Source organism: Gymnoscopelus microlampas (assembly GCF_963454915.1).
Source record: "Gymnoscopelus microlampas genome assembly, chromosome: 8".
Taxonomy (NCBI): Eukaryota; Metazoa; Chordata; class Actinopteri; order Myctophiformes; family Myctophidae; genus Gymnoscopelus; species Gymnoscopelus microlampas.
In genome coordinates this window covers 3,240,813-3,259,017 of record NC_139945.1, presented here as the reverse complement: position 1 = coordinate 3,259,017, position 18,205 = coordinate 3,240,813, and the positions used below count along the sequence as shown (strand labels likewise).

At 43.2% G+C, this 18,205-nt stretch overlaps 1 protein-coding gene across 1 annotated transcript; it reads left to right on the top strand.

Annotated features, from left to right (window-relative positions):
• Nucleotides 1-5,777: 5,777 nt before the first annotated feature.
• On the top strand, nucleotides 5,778-16,298 carry bace1 (beta-secretase 1; the record flags this gene model as incomplete). Its single annotated transcript, XM_084064353.1, has 6 exons — nucleotides 5,778-5,830; nucleotides 8,664-8,798; nucleotides 10,720-10,821; nucleotides 12,216-12,365; nucleotides 14,178-14,349; nucleotides 16,057-16,298. The coding sequence occupies exons 1-6, from the start codon at nucleotides 5,828-5,830 to the stop codon at nucleotides 16,296-16,298; spliced, it is 804 nt and encodes a 267-aa protein (XP_083920479.1). The 5' UTR covers nucleotides 5,778-5,827.
• Between the last annotated feature and the right edge of the window lie 1,907 nt (nucleotides 16,299-18,205).

Genomic DNA, 18,205 nt, shown 5'->3' with positions numbered 1-18,205 from the left:
GGCAGCTCCACAGAACAGAGAGACAGACAGCTCCACAGAACAGAGAGACAGACAGCTCCACAGAACAGAGAGACAGACAGCTCCACAGAACAGAGAGACAGACAGCTCCACAGAACAGAGAGACAGACAGCTCCACAGAACAGAGAGACAGGCAGCTCCACAGAACAGAGAGACAGGCAGCTCCACAGAACAGAGAGACAGACAGCTCCACAGAACAGAGAGACAGGCAGCTCCACAGAACAGAGAGACAGGCAGCTCCACAGAACAGAGAGACAGGCAGCTCCTCAGAACAGAGAGACAGACAGCTCCACAGAACAGAGAGACAGGCAGCTCCTCAGAACAGAGAGACAGACAGCTCCACAGAACAGAGAGACAGGCAGCTCCACAGAACAGAGAGACAGGCAGCTCCACAGAACAGAGAGACAGACAGCTCCTCAGAACAGAGAGACAGACAGCTCCACAGAACAGAGAGACAGACAGCTCCTCAGAACAGAGAGACAGGCAGCTCCACAGAACAGAGAGACAGGCAGCTCCTCAGAACAGAGAGACAGGCAGCTCCTCAGAACAGAGAGACAGACAGGCAGACAGGCAGACAGACAGACAGGCAGCTCCACAGTGCGGAGACAGAGAGCAAATAGAAGGACATTCAGGGTGACAGGAAATAACATGAGAACTCCTGGATCTCTGTGTGTGTGTGTGTGTGTGTGTGTGTGTGTGTGTGTGTGTGTGTGTGTGTGTGTGTGTGTGTGTGTGTGTGTGTGTGTGTGTGTGTGTGTGTGTGTGTGTGTGTGTGTGTGTGTGTGTGTGTGTGTGTGTGTGTGTTCTTGTATTACGTGGCCAAATGTCCCTACAAGTATAGTAGAACTTGATAGATAGACATTGGTGAGGATGATTTTCCTGGTTCTCCTCACAGGAGAAACCAGTTGTGCCTGATTTATTTATAGAGAGAGAGAGAGAGAGAGAGAGAGAGAGAGAGAGAGAGAGAGAGAGAGAGAGAGAGATAGAGAGTCATAGAGAAAGAGGTAAAGAGAGAGAGTGAGAGTGTATCTCCTCTGAATATCCACAGTGAGTGTGTGTTTTTAGCAGTGTGTGCAACATGACCAGGTCTCTGGGTCTCCAGAGGAACACAGATCTTCAGACTCGCCCTTCAGAAAAACAGCACAGAAACACATCCACTTCATACTGTAATCTGAGTACAACGCTTTCACAAACCTGGTCCTGTCGTCTTTGATGGCCAGATGTGAGTTATTGGGGGCTAGAAGAGCTACTGTAAATAATAATAAATAAAACACCGGGTTATTGTGTAAAAACATACATATTTAGCCACCGGACAGAATGCCCCCGCCCACTGTATAAAAGATTGCGAAAAGTGCTAAAACTATAGAAAGCAGTAAATTAATTAATACTACTGTAGCCCATTGGTTCTCAAAGTGGGGTCCGGGGACCCCTAGGTGTCCTTGAGGGAGTTCCAGGGGGTCCCCAGCTAAATGATAGATTAGGCACCAAATGGACCCTTATGGGTCTGTAACTCTGAGAGTGTACAAATGGAACCAAATGGACCCATTTGGTAACGGGTCCATTTGGTTGCATTTGTACACTCTCAGAGTTACATGAACATTGATTTTACAATATAAATTGGGGTCCCAGAGATAGAAATGCCATTAAATGGGGGTCCGTAGCCTAATGCATGTCAAACTGGGGGTCCCTGAAATTGAAATGGTTGAGAATCACTGCTAGAAACGTAAAAAAATCATCTCTTATGGGGGTCCCTGGCATATCTTTTCAAATGGGGGTCCGCGGGCTAATAAGTCTCAATTTGGGGGTCCTTGACATGAAAAAGTTTGAGAACCACTGCTGTAACCTACTATGCAGACATTAAATCTTGGTCACTTGTTCTCATGTGTTTAGTTTAGTTCTTATATTTGTGTAGCCTGACCGCAAATGAACGGCATGTTGTTTAGGCTGTTGCTAGGTTCATTGTTTATAGTTTCCTTTGGGCCACAGTCTATACATTGTTCTCTCTGCATTCTGTTTACGTGATGATTTGCCTTGTTTATTGTCTAGAGTTCATGCTTACTCTGCTTATTCCGATGTCGCATCTGTAAATCGCTCTGGATGAGAGCGTCTGCTAACCTTGTAAATTGCAGTGGTGTAAAGTAACTAAGTACATTTACTGAAGCACTGTACTTAAGTACACTTTTCAGGAATTTTGATTGGATTATTTCCAATTCCAATACTTTTACTTCTACTCCACTACATCTCAGATCCAAATATTGTACTTTTACTCCACTACAATTATTTGAATACTTTGTAACTGTAATAGTTGTAGTCATTATGTTAGTTATAGTAGACTATAACCTTCATCTCTGTCTCTCTCCATCAGCTCAACATTCTGGTGGACACGGGCAGCAGTAACTTTGCTGTGGGGGCAGCGGCCCACCCCTTCCTGAGGCGCTACTACCACCGCTCTCTGTGAGTAGACCCCTACAAAACACCCCTACACGCATTATTACCACCCATGACTGTGAATCAGTGTTGATTTCGTCAACTAAAACTATGACGAAAAATGGTGGTCGACAACCTTTTTTCACTGACGAAAACTACATAAAAACTAAGCTATGATGACTAAAACTAAGACTAAATATATTGACATTTTCGTCAACAAATAAAAACTAGACTAAAATGTTAGTGAAGGATCTAGTGGAGAAGAGATCCAGTAGAACTAAAAGACAAGTAATTTTATGTTTGGTTGTGCTCGGGTGTTGTGCTCTGAAAATAGCCGATCTACAAGCTCACAACGTGTCGCGCTGCGATGGGTTGTGAACTTGTAGATCGGCTACTTTTCAGCATGCAAGCAAGTGTAAAATCAGCCATTTACGACGCCATCAAGGCACTGCCAAAATGCATTATAGTCGACTAAATCAACTGTAGATTTAGTCGACTATAATCTGATGATATTTAGTCGACTAAAACCAGTGTTGATTTTGACATAGTTCTATTCAGTTTTAGTCATATAGTCTTTTGAATAAAATTCCATTTAGTTTTAGTCATATTTTAGTCATCTGAAATGTTTTAGGTTTTGTCTAGTTTTAGTCGACTAAATATCATAAAATTATAGTCGACTTAATCTACAGTTGATTTAGTCGACTAAAATGCATTTTGTCGGTGCCTTGATGGCGTCGTAATGGCTGAATTTACACTTGGTTGCGTGCTGAAAATAGCAGATCTATGATATTAATAGAATAACTCTATTTCCTGTTACACTCAAAAGGTACTGCTGGGATTTGAAAACAGGTTCTCCTGTTAACTAGACAGGTGCTTTAACCAACTACTAAGCCTTTGAACTAACTACAGTAAACTGCTGTTGAAATATGACACACATGCAGGTATACACAACCAGAATATAGTCACATTTTTAAAGTAAGAACCAAAAAAAAAAAAATCACACCCAGTGTGAAGTGAGCGGTGCTATTTAAAAACAACAGTGGTCATCACAGTGATGGAGGCTCACTTTTAAAAAAAAAGTAATTATTTTGAAGTAAGCATGTGCTATTTATGAGTTCACAGTACTGTCACAGTACTGAGCAAAGGGTCTGAATACCAATCAGCCAATCACAGTACAGCGAAAGACACATTTTCACGACGGAAAGAAAAACTTTCGCCACGGATGGGTCCCAAACCCACTTATAGGAGCGACTACACCGCTCGAAAAATACAAGAAAATAAACAGTCTAAAATCACAATGAGCTTATAAGGAACACAGACAGACAGATGAGTAAAACAGGTATTCTTTCAACGGGTTAAACATATATTGTATAACTGGGTGGTCCGTGCATTTACAACTCGTATCGTTCCTGAGTAGACCGGTGGTCATTTAATAAACTTTGAAACGTCAAACAGACATCATCTGAATAGCAGGAAAACAAACGGCACAATCTAGTATTTATCACAACAAAGTGAAACAAAATAAAACAGCACACAATGCAGATTCCTACTGTAGCTCTGGACAGACTCCTGGAAAAAGAAAACTACATATACTGTATATATATAGACCTACTTGCTCCCATGGGGGACATTTGGTTTCAGCTCAATGCTGCCCACAGAGGGGCATGGAGTGCAGTTAGGGGCTGAAGCTGAATTCCGATACCCCAAACTCACTCTCGCTCACTCTCCTCGCGTCCTCCACTCCCGCCTTAGCCCCGCCCCTAGCGAGGAGGAGAGGATTAAACGAGAGGACGGAGTGGTCGACCCGTTGGCCTCGATCAGAATCATCATTTCAAAGCGCCGGCAAATTCCGCGATCACTTAATGACATGTCATACAGCTGGATCACTGGAACCAGAGGCGTGGATGAAAATATACATGCATAGAATAATATGCAGGTATAGAATAGTACAGGATAGAAGAATAGACAATTCATCAATGTGGATGGCCACATCGTTATCTTAGTTGTGGGATCGCTTTAGCGATCACACTAATGTTATCTTCACTAGTTATTGTTATTATTCCGCCCGTTTTCGGATTGGTCAAGCTTCACGTGACATCACAATATGTAATATAAATAGGTAAGACAGAATTAATCAGGAACAGTTCTTTCTAGTGTGACACTATCAACATTCTTAGCGATCCCACACTGTTTCTTCAGGAACAGTACTTTCTAGTTAACAATGTTGTGCAAAGCCGTTTATTCCCGAAAGAGTGAATGAAGCACCAGGATGCGGAAACTTACATTTATGAATGGAATCCTGATCTCGTCCCTGTTTTTGCTCGTACAGTGAACATAATGAGTTGTATATTATACAGTATATAATTACAAGTAATAATTTAAGTAATTAAGACCTTCCATCTGCTCTCTCCTCCCCTCTCCTCTCCTCAGTTCTAACTCGTACAGGGACCTGGGTAGGAGCGTGTACGTGCCGTACACACAGGGCCGTTGGGAAGGGGAGCTGGGCACGGACCTGGTGTCTGTGCCCCACGGGCCCAACAGCACGCTGCGCGCCAACATCGCCGCCATCACCCAGTCCGACCGCTTCTTCATCAACGGCTCCAACTGGGAGGGCATCCTGGGCCTGGCCTACGCAGAGATAGCACGGGTTAGAGAGAGCACTGGTTACCCCCAAAACCTCTTCATGTCTAGGACCCCCCACATTGATGCCGCAGAGCAGACCCCCGACCTGAAAAGATTTTGTGAGAAGCACTGAGTGAAATCATTGGTTCTCAAAGTGGTTGCCGGGGACCCTCAGGGGTCCTTGAGGGGGTTCCAGGGGGTCCCCAGCTAAATGTTTTAATACAGCATCACAATCATTTAAACCCCTTTATCCATGTTGTATATTAAAAAATAGCAGATATACAAGCTTGCAGCGTGTCATGTCTCTGTCTGTCTCTGTCTCTCTGTCTCTCTGTCTCTCTGTCTCTCTGTCTGTGTCTGTCTGTCTGTCTGTCTGTCTGTCTGTCTGTCTGTCTGTCTGTCTGTCTGTCTGTCTGTCTGTCTGTCTGTCTCTGTCTGTCTGTCTGTCTGTCTGTCTGTCTGTCTGTCTGTCTGTCTGTCTGTCTGTCTGTAGTGTCAGAGTTGTGTCAGTATGTATTCATTAAAACCTGTCTCTCTCTCTCTCTCTCTCTCTCTCTCTCTCTCTCTCTCTCTCTCGCTCTCTCTCTCTCTCTCTCTCTCTCTCTCTCTCTCTCTCTCTCTCCAGCCTGATGAGAACTTGGAGCCGTTCTTTGACTCTCTGGTGCGTCAGACCACGGTGCCCAACCTGTTCTCTCTGCAGCTGTGTGGAGCGGGCTTCAGCCAGAACTACTCTCTGGGCAGCGCCACTGTGGGGGGCAGCATGGTGAGACACCACTGATTGATTGATTGAAGTTGACAGAGCAGGTGGTACAGTCACAAGTTGTGCTAAAAGGCAGCCCGTGGCCTATAGACTAACAGGGACAATGCACACACACACAGGGACGTGCAGAGGGATTTGGAGAGGCAGGGGCTGGAATTTCAAAAGAGCACGAACAATTACCATACTTTTAGGCCCAAAAACCAAAATAACCTGAAAATGTGTCATTGCATGCTTAACACATTGAGTGCCAATCGCGTAGTTCTACGCAAACCTAAATAATTGCGCAGCGTGCCAGTCAAAGTTTCTCGTTTGCCACGACACATTTCATTGTAGCACCACCGGAAACGGAATTATCCGTATCCAGAGATTTTCGAGCCCATCCGCCTCCACTCTAAAAGCGGAAACTAAATCTCCATTTTCTCGGTTGTTGTTTTTCTCATCGCTGATCGCTGTTTAACATAAACCGCTGTAGCTTCAAGATGGCGGATCGCAGATCGAAACGGTCTTCGCTGGGCGTCTTACACAGATCCCCTGTGTGTTTATAAACAGTTGAACGCTAGACGAGATCGAAATCTCGAGATTTCGATCTCGTCTAGCGAGACTTATTATTATTTTATTTTTTGTCAGATCTAAAAAAAAAAAAAGCTATTAAAATACGCGACCTAGCGCAAGGCCTATCCGCGCATGTTTTAAGCTGTGGCGTACCCGGGATGGAGTTATGACATTTTTCTACTGTACTATTCATCCTAAGATATCATAACGTCATAGAAAAGGTAAGAAAACCTTAGTCCAAAATTCCGCTTTAATGTCCTCAAAGTCACGCATCCAACAAGCTTTGAACTGAGCAGATTGGAACTTCTCTTCCAGAGATAATGGCCAAAACTTCTTGGAAACGTCCACTTTCGCCGGTTTTCGATCGCAGATTTTCGATTGAGTTTTGGCCATTGTCGCCAGATTTTGTTTAATAACACGGGATAGGAAGGTCGGACGGCGACAAACTAGATACCTGAGTAAAGTTCACTTTGAGCTGCATCCAACACATACACTGACATTTCCGTCGGCCTTACCGTTAGGCTTCTAGGGGTAAATGAAATTTATTTTTTGGGGGTAATAGATTATGAAAAAAAGAAAACCCTAGTCTGGAGAGAACACTTTTTTACCAACGGGTAAAAGGGCAGCTAGGGGCTCGAGCCCCCTTTCATGTCTATGTGTGCACGTGCCTACACACTCACATGCACGCACGCACGCACGCACGCACGCACGCACGCACGCACGCACGCACGCACGCACGCACGCACACACACACACACACACACACACACACACACACACACACACACACACACACACACACACACACACACACACACACACACACACACACTCTTAAAGGTAGGGTAAGTGATATTTTTTGGTTAAAACAAAAAGTATTTTGTTAAAAGGTTAAAGCACTATATTGTGATAGTAATCATTGCTATAGAGTGTTTGTTCAGTAACAGGAGTCTCCCTGTCTCTCCAGCTCTTTAATAAACAGATTTTATTTCCCGGTAGGTGTAAAAATCTCAGCCAATCAGGAGAAAGTACCCATTTTTAAGCTTAATTTGTATAGTGATCCAGTTCCAATTTTGCCTGCTCATTTCTTAGTGTCATCACTTCCAATTTCACTTGTTTAATCTATATCCTGATTGAGTTCTCTATCCTGATTGGATAAAATTGGAAATTAAACTGAAACTGAAACGAAAATGCATTTTCTGTTTTATAAAGAGCTGGAGAGACAAGGAGACTCCTTTTACTGAACAAACACTCCATAGCAATGAGTACTATCAGAATATAGAGCTATTTAACACTTATTCTAAGCAAAGAAAATCACTTACCCTACCTTTAACTACAATGATGCTTCCCAATTACATATTGACATGGCCGGCCGGCTTGGAAGTGTGGTTTGTTTGTGGACATTTGTGTGGCATGGTGTCTTATCATCCTCTGTATTTCATTTTGAATGTTTTAAGGCATTGCTGTTTATTTAATAGGGTTTTAAACAAGGTGGTAACGGTGGTCACTTCAGCTGTCTCTCCTCTGCAGTGCTGGCAATCCTGTTGATTGGAAGGTGCCAAGCACTGTAGAGGAGGGGTGTTTGTTCCTGTCATTTTGCATTTCTATTGGATGTGTTTGGCGTCTGAAATATGCATAGAATTGTGTATATTGAAAATAAGTGGAAGAAGCATTTATGGAATTGTAGTTTAACTCATGGGCCTTGGTTTGCCTTGTTTGAGATAATTGATACAAATTACTTTCATGATGCTTGGTTTATCCCACCTGGTTAAAATGCAGGCATGCTACAAGGATGGGTGGTTCAGTTTGACTTGGGGCTTGCAGGTGACAACACTATAGGAAAGAGCTGACAGGGTCCTTAGCAGTGGTGGAAAAAGCATTTTTTTGATTAAGTAAAAGTATCAATACTTAAATATAAAAATACTCTGTTACAACTAAAAATCTGGAATAAAAAATTGACTTGAGTAAAAGTACAAAAGTATTGCTATCAAAAGTACTCACTATGCAGAATGTCCCATTTCAAGTTTTCGAATGTATTCAAATCTTTTGAAAATAGCAGATATACAAGCTCTCAATGCGTCACATCACGACGCATTGTGAGCTTGTAGATCGGCTATTTTTCGAATGGCCGAAATGTAGGCTGAAGTGAGTAATGTATGTTTTGTAATCATAATCAACTCAATCATACTCATCATAATGTAACCACTCCCCCAGCTTGTTGTTGTTATCGTCACTTGTGTCAGTATTTGTTCATCATCAGCCCCCTCCTTCCCTGTGCTCTCAGATCATTGGAGGAGTGGACCCGTCACTCTACGTGGGAGAGCTTTGGTACACGCCCATTCGCAGGGAGTGGTACTATGAGGTCATCATTGTGCGCATCGAGGTCAACGGACAGGACCTCAACATGGACTGTAAAGAGGTAACCATCTCGTTCCTTCCTTTTTCCTTTTATTTTCCTTTCCTTTTTCTCTTTATTTATGTTTTTTTAATTCTTATATTTGTTTTTCTCAACCACGTTATGCTAACCCATTTTAGACCCATTTAATCTGTGACCTTTTTTAGATGTCTTTGGCTATTCAAAAATAAATATAAATTTTTTTTAAAGTGACCATTTTTTACTCAAATCTTTGCTTCTGGGGGATTCTACAAGTGTCTTCTAAATCCTACAGTTTTTTTTTTTTAGACGTATGTTTCTATATCTGGTTCTCAGACCTTTTCCCAAAATTATATGTATTTGGGCACGGATCCCCCCCCCATCTCAAAATATTTTGTAATAGGGACCCCCAGAAGCAAAGATTTGAGTAAAAAAATGTTCCCTTAAAAAAAATATATATTCAAATATTTGCACAAAATGTTCACAATAAAAATAAAAAGAATAGCCGATCTACAAGCTCATAGCACGGTACTCCGTGCCGCGCTATGAGCTTGTAGATCTGCTATTTCTGAGTAGCCAAAGAAATCTTAAAATGACACAGATGCTAGGGTCATTGTTTACCTGGAATCCTAGTTTCACTGAGGCACTACACCGTTCTCTCTGCACTTTATGTGATTTATTCACCTTGTTGTTTATTGACTAGAGTTCAATAAACACTTGTAAGTGGCTCTGGGTAAGAGTGCCTGCTAAATGCCTAAATTGTAACTGTAAATCGTACGTATTGTTGTGTCTACATCCACTATAATTATGATAAGAGCATCGTGGACAGTGATAACAGTAACACATGTGTTATTTTTTACAGTATAACTATGAGAAGAGCATTGTGGACAGTGATTGTTGTGTATTTATACTGATTCCCATTAGCTGTGCCCTAAAGCACCGCTAGTCTTCCTGGGGTCCACATATAAAAACATTACATACATTTAAAACATACATTTAAAAAGACAGAAAAACAATACATTAAACTTTAGAACACATATAAGACTAATTAAATTGCATTAAAAACAACCTAGAACATCCTACAAAAAAATATTTTCCCAGGTGTCTCTTTACTAGCTTTTTAATAGTGATTTCTGTGTCACTTTGGTCCATTAACAGTGGTAAAGAGTTCCATGTTTCCATTTCTCTGTATTCTACTGTGCCCTTTAAATCATTTGTGTGTTGTGAAGTGAAAACCGGCCTTGTGTTAGCTGTCTGGCAATCTGGGAACCCATCGTCAAATAAAAAGGAAAAACAGCACCCTCTGCTGTTTTCAACTTGTTCATTTGACTCTGGGGGGAGCTGTACGGAGGACCGATGCTCAGGGAAACCGGGGTTTTGGTCTGCCTTAAGCCTTTCACTTCCGGTGGTGCGACTATGTTTTCATTCCCACTAGCAATATTTCTCCACGGAACATGAACACCATTTCTCCCAAAAAACATGGATCGTTTTGGTTATAAGCCCACTTGTTTCTATGACGAAAGAGCAAGTTAAAATGTTACTAACTTTCGGCTCCGAGGACGCTATTGTTAAAATCGATTTGTTTCCAGTGGGGAACGAGCCGCACACATGTAAATCCCGCCCACTACATTTGGTAAAGCGCGGCCTGCTTCCTGATCTGATGGCACGCCCACTTGACACTTGACTGTACCGAAATGATGGGGTTTTGGATTGTAAAACCTTCCATGTTGAGAGTAGCAGTGCAGCAGTCATTTTGTCTTGAACCTTTAGCCATTCTAAATGGAAGTGCATGGTGTTGATGTTAGCTCTGAAAGGACAATGGAGAGCAAGCCGTGCTGCCTCGTTCAGCACTAATTGGACTTCGCTTAAGTCTTTCTTTGTGGCATTCGACCATATTACTTGGCAGGAATCAAGCTGTGAAAGAACAAGTGTGATAACAGTAATAAACATGTGTTATTGTTTACAGTATAACTATGATAAGAGCATCGTGGACAGTGGGACCACCAACCTACGTCTGCCCAGGAAAGTGTTCCAGGCTGCCGTCAAGGCCATCGAGGCCGCCTCCTCGGTGAGTCTTCATCGCTCTCCCCTGTCTCTCTCTCTTTTGGGGGTCTTTTTGTATGCTATTCTAATGACGTCTCGTTTACAGAGGCGCTCCGACCAGCATGATAAAATATAGATTCTTAGTTTGATGTTAGATGAATTTTAGTTCATAAGTACATTGTTTTAGTTAGAAATTGACTTTTTATGTTTTGTTTTTATGTAGTTTTGGTGTTTTTTCAAGGAAGGAATGCCTTGATTTATAGAAATTAAGAAAGGTAGGTTAATAGAATGCATGTCAACAGATGGTGGAAATAATATAGTTTTAAATGTAATTCAAAACCAGCGGCTACAGTTATGCACTGAGCTTATAGATGTGCTAGCTAGATGTTCATTTGGTTAACCCATTAAGACCGGGTAATTTTGAGATTTCTTTGGCTATTCAAAAACAGCAGCTATACAAGCTCATAGCGCGGCACAGAGTGCAGTGCTTGTAGATCTGCTATTTTTGAATAGCCAAAGTATAAGATAATGGTTAAAATGACGAAAATGACAGATGCTTTGCCAGTCTTAATGGGTTAATACTGCACCCAGGGGGCAGTTAGGGGTTAAGTGTCTTGCTCATGGGCACTCAGCTACGGCTGTCTGATCATTAGATCATTTTTTTAGCTGTAGTGTTTTGTACAGAAGCCATCACTCTGTGTGTGTGTGTGTGTGTGTGTGTGTGTGTGTGTGTGTGTGTGTGTGTGTGTGTGTGTGTGTGTGTGTGTGTGTGTGTGTGTGTGTGTGTGTGTGTGTGTGTGTGTGTGTGTGTGTGTGTGTGTGTGTGTGTGTGTGTGTGTGTGCGCGTGCGTGCGTGTATTACTATACTTGCGAGGACCAAGTATAGTGGAATTTGAAGAAATATACATTGTGAGGACCGTTTTCCTGGTCCTCACAAGACAAATTGTTGTTTTATAGTTAAAAAAAACGCTTTTTAGAGATACGTTTACAAACAGAAAAACATTCAGGTTAGGATTAGACCTTTAGAGGTTAGCTTTAGGGATTGGAATTAGCGTTAAACATGATTTATACTTAGTCGCGCGCCAGCATCATGCACCGAAAAACAGCTGATCTATAAGCTCACAACGCGTCGCGCTGCGACGCGTTGTGGGCTTGTAGATCTGCTGTTTTCCGGCTTTAGGCTTACGGTTAAAAATGGCAAAATATATATATTTTTTAATGGCATTCATAACATGGCTGTCCTAAAGTGTTGATGTCCTCATAAGTGTGTGTGTGTGTGTGTGTGTGTGTGTGTGTGTGTGTGTGTGTGTGTGTGTGTGTGTGTGTGTGTGTGTGTGTGTGTGTGTGTGTGTGTGTGTGTGTGTGTGTGTGTGTGTGTGTGTGTGTGTGTGTGTGTGTGTGTGTGTGGTCCTGTCACAGACGGAGCAGTTCCCCTCAGGGTTCTGGCTGGGGGAGCAGCTGGTTTGCTGGCAGGCTGGCACCACGCCGTGGCACATCTTCCCCGTCATCTCCCTCTACCTGATGAGCGAGAACCGCAACCAGTCCTTCAGGATCTCCATCCTGCCTCAGGTACACTTACATTTACCCCGAGCTATAAGGATAAGGATAATTCCTTTAACAGGTCCGTTCATGAAAGTCCTTGCGGTGTTGTTTCCAATGAACACATCGGGTGCCGAACACGGTCTGAACCGTGTGTTTACATAGTGGCGCTTCCGCCGCTTCGGTGCCGAACACGGTCTGAACCGTGAGTTTAGTCTTTTTGTTTTTTTCGTTTTTCTAGAGCAGCTCTGGGAGCACCCATTGTAATCCTGCGAAGGAAGTGCCAGATCGCTCACCGGAAACATTTTTTTTTTCCCCATCCGCTTCCTGTCTATTTCCTACTTTGAAACTCCTATATCTCCGAATCTGTTTCCTGTGGGGAAAACCGGTCATGCGCGATGCGCGATCCCCCCCCGTTGTAACCCGCGAGGGGAATGTTATGGTTCCAGGCTGTAGCCAGGCTCATGGCAGAACATGAATCGATGCTTTTTTTGGCGTGGATTTGCTTGTAACGCACGCGGAAGCTTTAAACAGCAAAGCGCAGTCAATGGGGAGAATGCTGGCACCCACGGTAAGTTGTTATGAAAAAAAAAAGATAAGCCAGGGACCCCCATAAGAGAAGATTTTTATGGCTCTAGCAGTGGTTTTCAGCCATTTTAATTTCAAGGACCCCCAGTTTGACATGCATTAGGGCTACAGACCCCCATTTAATGGCATTTATATCTCTGGGACCCCACTTTATATTGTAAAAATCTATGTTAATTTAACTCAGAGAGTGTACAAATCGAACCAAATGGACCCTAACGGGTCCATTTGGTTCCATTTGTACACTCTCTGAGTTAGAGACCCATAAGGGTCCATTTGGTTCCATTTGTACACTGTCAGAGTTACAGACCCGTAATAATTTAAGTAATAATTTATATCTGCAAAGTAACGAGTAACTAAAGTTTTCAAGTAATTTTAGTGACGTAAAAGTACAATATTTGCCTCCGAGATGTAGTGGAGTAGAAGAAAAAGTATTGGAAATTGGAAATAATTCCAGTAAAGTACAAATAACTCAAAATTGTACTTAAGCACAGTACTTAAGTAAATGTACTTAGTTACTTTCCACCACTGCCCGGAGCTATGTACTCTATTTGCTCATATACATAGTACATGCTGTACTGCAGTGCAGAATAGAAGTGGTTCATTGCCCTTGACACTGCAGTATAGAGCTCCTTGCCTGGCCGAGGTCGTAGTAGCGGAGTTAACCCATTAAGACCTGGAACTTTGTCATTTTTAGATTTGAGCTAAAAAGCATTATTTTACACTTTGGGCTATTCAAAAATAGCAGATATACAAGCTCATAGCGCGGAACTCGGTGCTTGTAGATCTGCTATTTTTGAAAAATCGTGAAAATGTGTGCAAATCTTTGAATATATATGTTTTTAAACCGAACCTGTTTAACTCAAATCTGTGCTTCTGGGGGGTCCCTGGAACGAAATATTTTCATGGGGGTCCGATGCCAAAAACATATCATTTTGGGGGTCCTTGACATGAAAAAGATTGAGCACCACTGATATAGAAAACATACGTTTTTCAGAAAACTGTTGAGATTTAGGAGACATGTACTGTAGAATCGGCTTCAGGTCTCAATGGGTTAACACATTCCATGCCAGAGTTTAATATCATAATGTACTCACCAGTGCCAGCGATTTATTGTTGTATTTTTGTTTTTTTCACCGGTGGTACATGTCCCGGACCGGTGGTAGGGAACCCGTGCCGTAGAGGACGTGGCCTCTCAGTTCTAACCCCCCTGTCTGTCCCCCCTGTCTGTCCCCCTGTCTGTCCCCCCCCATGCAGCAGTACCTGCGTCCCGTAGAAGACGTGGCCTCGGCCCAGGAGGACTGCTACAAGTTCGCCGTGTCCCAGTCCAGCACCGGGACCGTCATGGGCGCCGTCATCATGGAGGGCTTTTACGTGCTCTTCGACCGCCACAGGAAACGCATCGGCTTCGCCGTCAGCACCTGTCACGGTGGGTGAGCAGTAACAGAGTAAATGTTTTTTTTTTTGATACTTATTACTCTTACTTGAGTATATTTCCAAGACAAATGTTTTGCTTTTACTCAAGTACATTTCTAGGAAGGCTGTAAAGAACTGAGTACTTTTATGTTGGCTGTTTCTTTTTTTTTTTATCCCTAAAATGCGTCGTGTTTCTGGCTTCCGTTTACTTCCGCTTTTACTTTTGCTTGTGCTTTAAGTATTTTTTAAAAGCATGTACTTTTACTTTTACTTGTACTTAAAGTATTTTTAAAAGCATATACTTTTGAGTACTTAAGTATATTTAAAAGCAATTACTTTTTTACTCTTACTTGAGTAACATTTTGACTGAGCTACTTTTACTTGTAATGGAGTAAAGAATGGAGTTAAGCCATTTGTTAAGCCGCTGTTTTTTGGAAAAAACGTGGAAAATGTGTGCAAATCTTTGAATATATATTTTTAAAGCGATCATTTGTAACTCAAATCTTGGCTTCTGGGGGGTTCTACAAATGTCTTCTAAATCCATACGTTTAAAAAAATGTATGTTAATATGAGTGGTTCTCAAAAATTATATGTATTTGGCCGTGGACCCCCCATCTCAAAATGTTTTGTTCCAGGGACCCCCCCACCCCCCCGCCCCCAGAAGTTGTAACAGAGTTAAAAATGTTCGCAATATATATATATTATATATATATATATATATATATATATATATATATATATATATTAAAAGATTTGCACGATTTTTCAAATATAGCAGATCTACAAGCTCATGCCGCGCTATGAGCTTGTAGATCTGCTATTTTTTGCCAGACCCAGAGGGCCGGCCTACATGAGGCTTTGTCTTCAAAATGAGGCTTTGTTCCAAAATGGTACAAAAATAAGAGGTCAAAGGAATATCAGCTGGGCTCTGACAGCAGCAGCTTTCCTCCATACGACGGTGTGTTACCGACAGAGTAATTAAGTTACCGACTGATCTATACTTCTCCCTACAACGGTGTTTAGCCGGATTTGTGATTGTTGATCAGATTGTGCTGTTTGTGTAGGACTTCTAAACGCCTTTGTTTGAACGGCTTTTAGCGGGTTTTAGGAACCGATATGCAGAACCGAAATTAAATATTTTTGATGGGTACCCGGTAACCACCATTTCTTATTCGGTTCCTACTTGGAACCGAATTTCGGTACCCAACCCTACCTGGCACTCAATGTGTTAAAGGACGACTTCACCACTTTTCAACCTATCTTCATATAATAGGTCCTCACTAATGCTCATGATAAAATTATACATTTTTTTTCTACTTGGTCTCTGTCTCATAGGAGGGCTGTGGACAGTCCAGAAACCCGTCTACCAGTGACATCATCGTTAGGCAGGATTTGTTTTCCCAAAAAGATTACAATTTTTTAATTCAGATTTCTATTAAGGCGAGAACAATGGGATCTATTATTGCATTGCAACTTTCCAGGAATACAAAGCCTGCAGTTTCTATTAGCTTGGATTCCCCATCGATGATGTCACTGGTAGACGGGTTTCTGAACTGTCCACAGCCCTCCTCTGAGACACAGAGTGATTAGAAAAAAATTGTACCATTTTATCATGAGCATTAGTGAGGACCTATTATATGAAGATATGTTGAAAAGTGGTGAAGTCGTCCTTTAACACTGCTGCTGTCTATGTAACCCTCCCCCCTCTCTCTCTCTCCAGTGCACGACGAGTTCCGCACGGCCTCGGTGGAGGGCCCGTTCCACGGCGGCGTGGACCTGGAGGACTGCGGCTACAACATCCCGCAGACGGACGAGTCCACGCTGATGACCATCGCCTACATCATGGCGGGCATCTGCGCCCTGTTCATGCTGCCGCTCTGCCTCATGGTGTGCCAGTGGCGCTTCGCCCGCTGCCTGCGCCCGCACGGCGACTTCGCCGACGACATCTCCCTCCTCAAATGACCGCGGCGGACAGGCGGACGGATTGGGCGGGGTGGGGAGGTGATGACATGGAAAACAAAGGGTGCTGTGGGGGTTAGGGTGGGGGAGGTTTAATCGCTGCACCATAAGACAGTGGTTCTCGAAGTGGGTTCCCCATGCTAAATGATCGATGGTTAGGAACCAAAATGGACCCTTTACGGGTCTGTAACTCTGAGAGTGCACAAACGGAGCCAAACAGGTCTGTTTGGTTCCATTTGTACACTCGTTAAATGAACACTTGTAGAGGTCACATTTTACAGTGTATAGAATGGGGGGGTCCCAGTCTCAGAGATGGCATCATCAAATGGTGGTCCGTGGTGTCTTATGAGTATCGGACCACTGCCATAAGGGATGAGGTTCATTATGTGATCAAGGGGGAACCATGGATTATACGCTGGCAACAATGTAACGGACCCACGTTGATCCAAAGCTAGCCGTGGAAAATGTTTTAGAACACTGTTTCTCAATGTGAGGTTCGAGGGGGGGGGGGGGGGGGGCAGCTCAGACCTCGCAAAATCCTCAGTGTTAAATTAACTGAGGATTATACAAGGGTCGATTGGGTTCCCTTCCCAGAGGAAAAAAAAACCTAAACTATCAAATGAGGGCCTGTGGATGCATTTCAAACTGCGGGTCCGAAAAAGAACGGTTGAGAATCACTGGATTAAACTACTACTTAGACCATCAATCTACACTGTAAAATCCTCACTGTTTATTTAACGGTGTGTACACATGGCACCAAATGGAGCCGTCAAAGGCTCCGCTTTGCAAACTCTCAGAGTTACAGGACCCTGCACTGAGAAACAGTGGTTTAGAAGGAATATGATGTATTTAGAGTAAAGCCTAATTTATACTTGGTAGTACGACAGTGTTGCTCACGGAAAGTGAACGATCGTCATGGAGCGAAACAGGGATACGCTGGATCCCACGGTGCAGTGGCTCGTAGCCTCGTTCTCAGCCTTACTCATCTGCGAAGAGAAAAGCCTGGTCACGACCTAAAGCAGAGAATGTTTATAGGGGCGATACGACTTCCGTCGTACCTATTTCCCCCGGAAACTCGAATATTTTCCGACCAATCACACCACTCGTTTCATTCACGGAGAATGTTAACAGATTTGTAAAGCATCGACGTCATTTCCTTGGGCAGTACTTCCGCCAAATTCCGGTACTTCCGTTTAGGCTCAACTCAATCGGCCAGGTCTTGCCCAGCGTGAGTGTCTCGTTGCTAACCACTCAGCCAACAACGTCAATCTAGGGGGGGAGGGGAGTTTGCCCATAAGTTATTTTAAGTCTATGGTATTTAAGGGTTTGGATCTACGGTGCATCCGGCTTGGCTGGGCGTCCCAACAAACACGTTTGGTGTTTGTGGGAGGGGGCCTTTGTAGTGACCTCTACAGGTTGGTCAACGTGCCTGTGTTGACCCCCCCCACCACTGATGCTCATAAATCTAATGGCAACCCCAAGTGGCACTATAACAGGTCGATTGATGTTTTGGACTATAACTCTCGAACCGTAGGTCGTACTATCAAGGTTTTTGTTGCCAGACCTAGGGGGTCGGGTCGGCCTACAGGAGGCTTTGTCGGTCTGTCGGTCGGTCGGTTGGTCCCTCTTGTCCTCTGCACACACGTCATGCGAAGTCCGGCCATTCAGATCTCAACCACTAGGGGTCTGGCAGTGCTCTGAGGAGCACTTATTCTAGTTTTTCACCCTATATTCCTTGCGTCACGATGCAACTCCCCACGTAGGCCCCGCCCATTTGTGCCTCACTAGATTTTTCCACCATTTTACGTTTTTCTTCTGAAAACTAATTTCTGGCTACTACTACACGTTTTGTCCAAAACTCAAACAAATCGGTACACATTATTTCTGTATAAGTCAGATATTTTGTATTC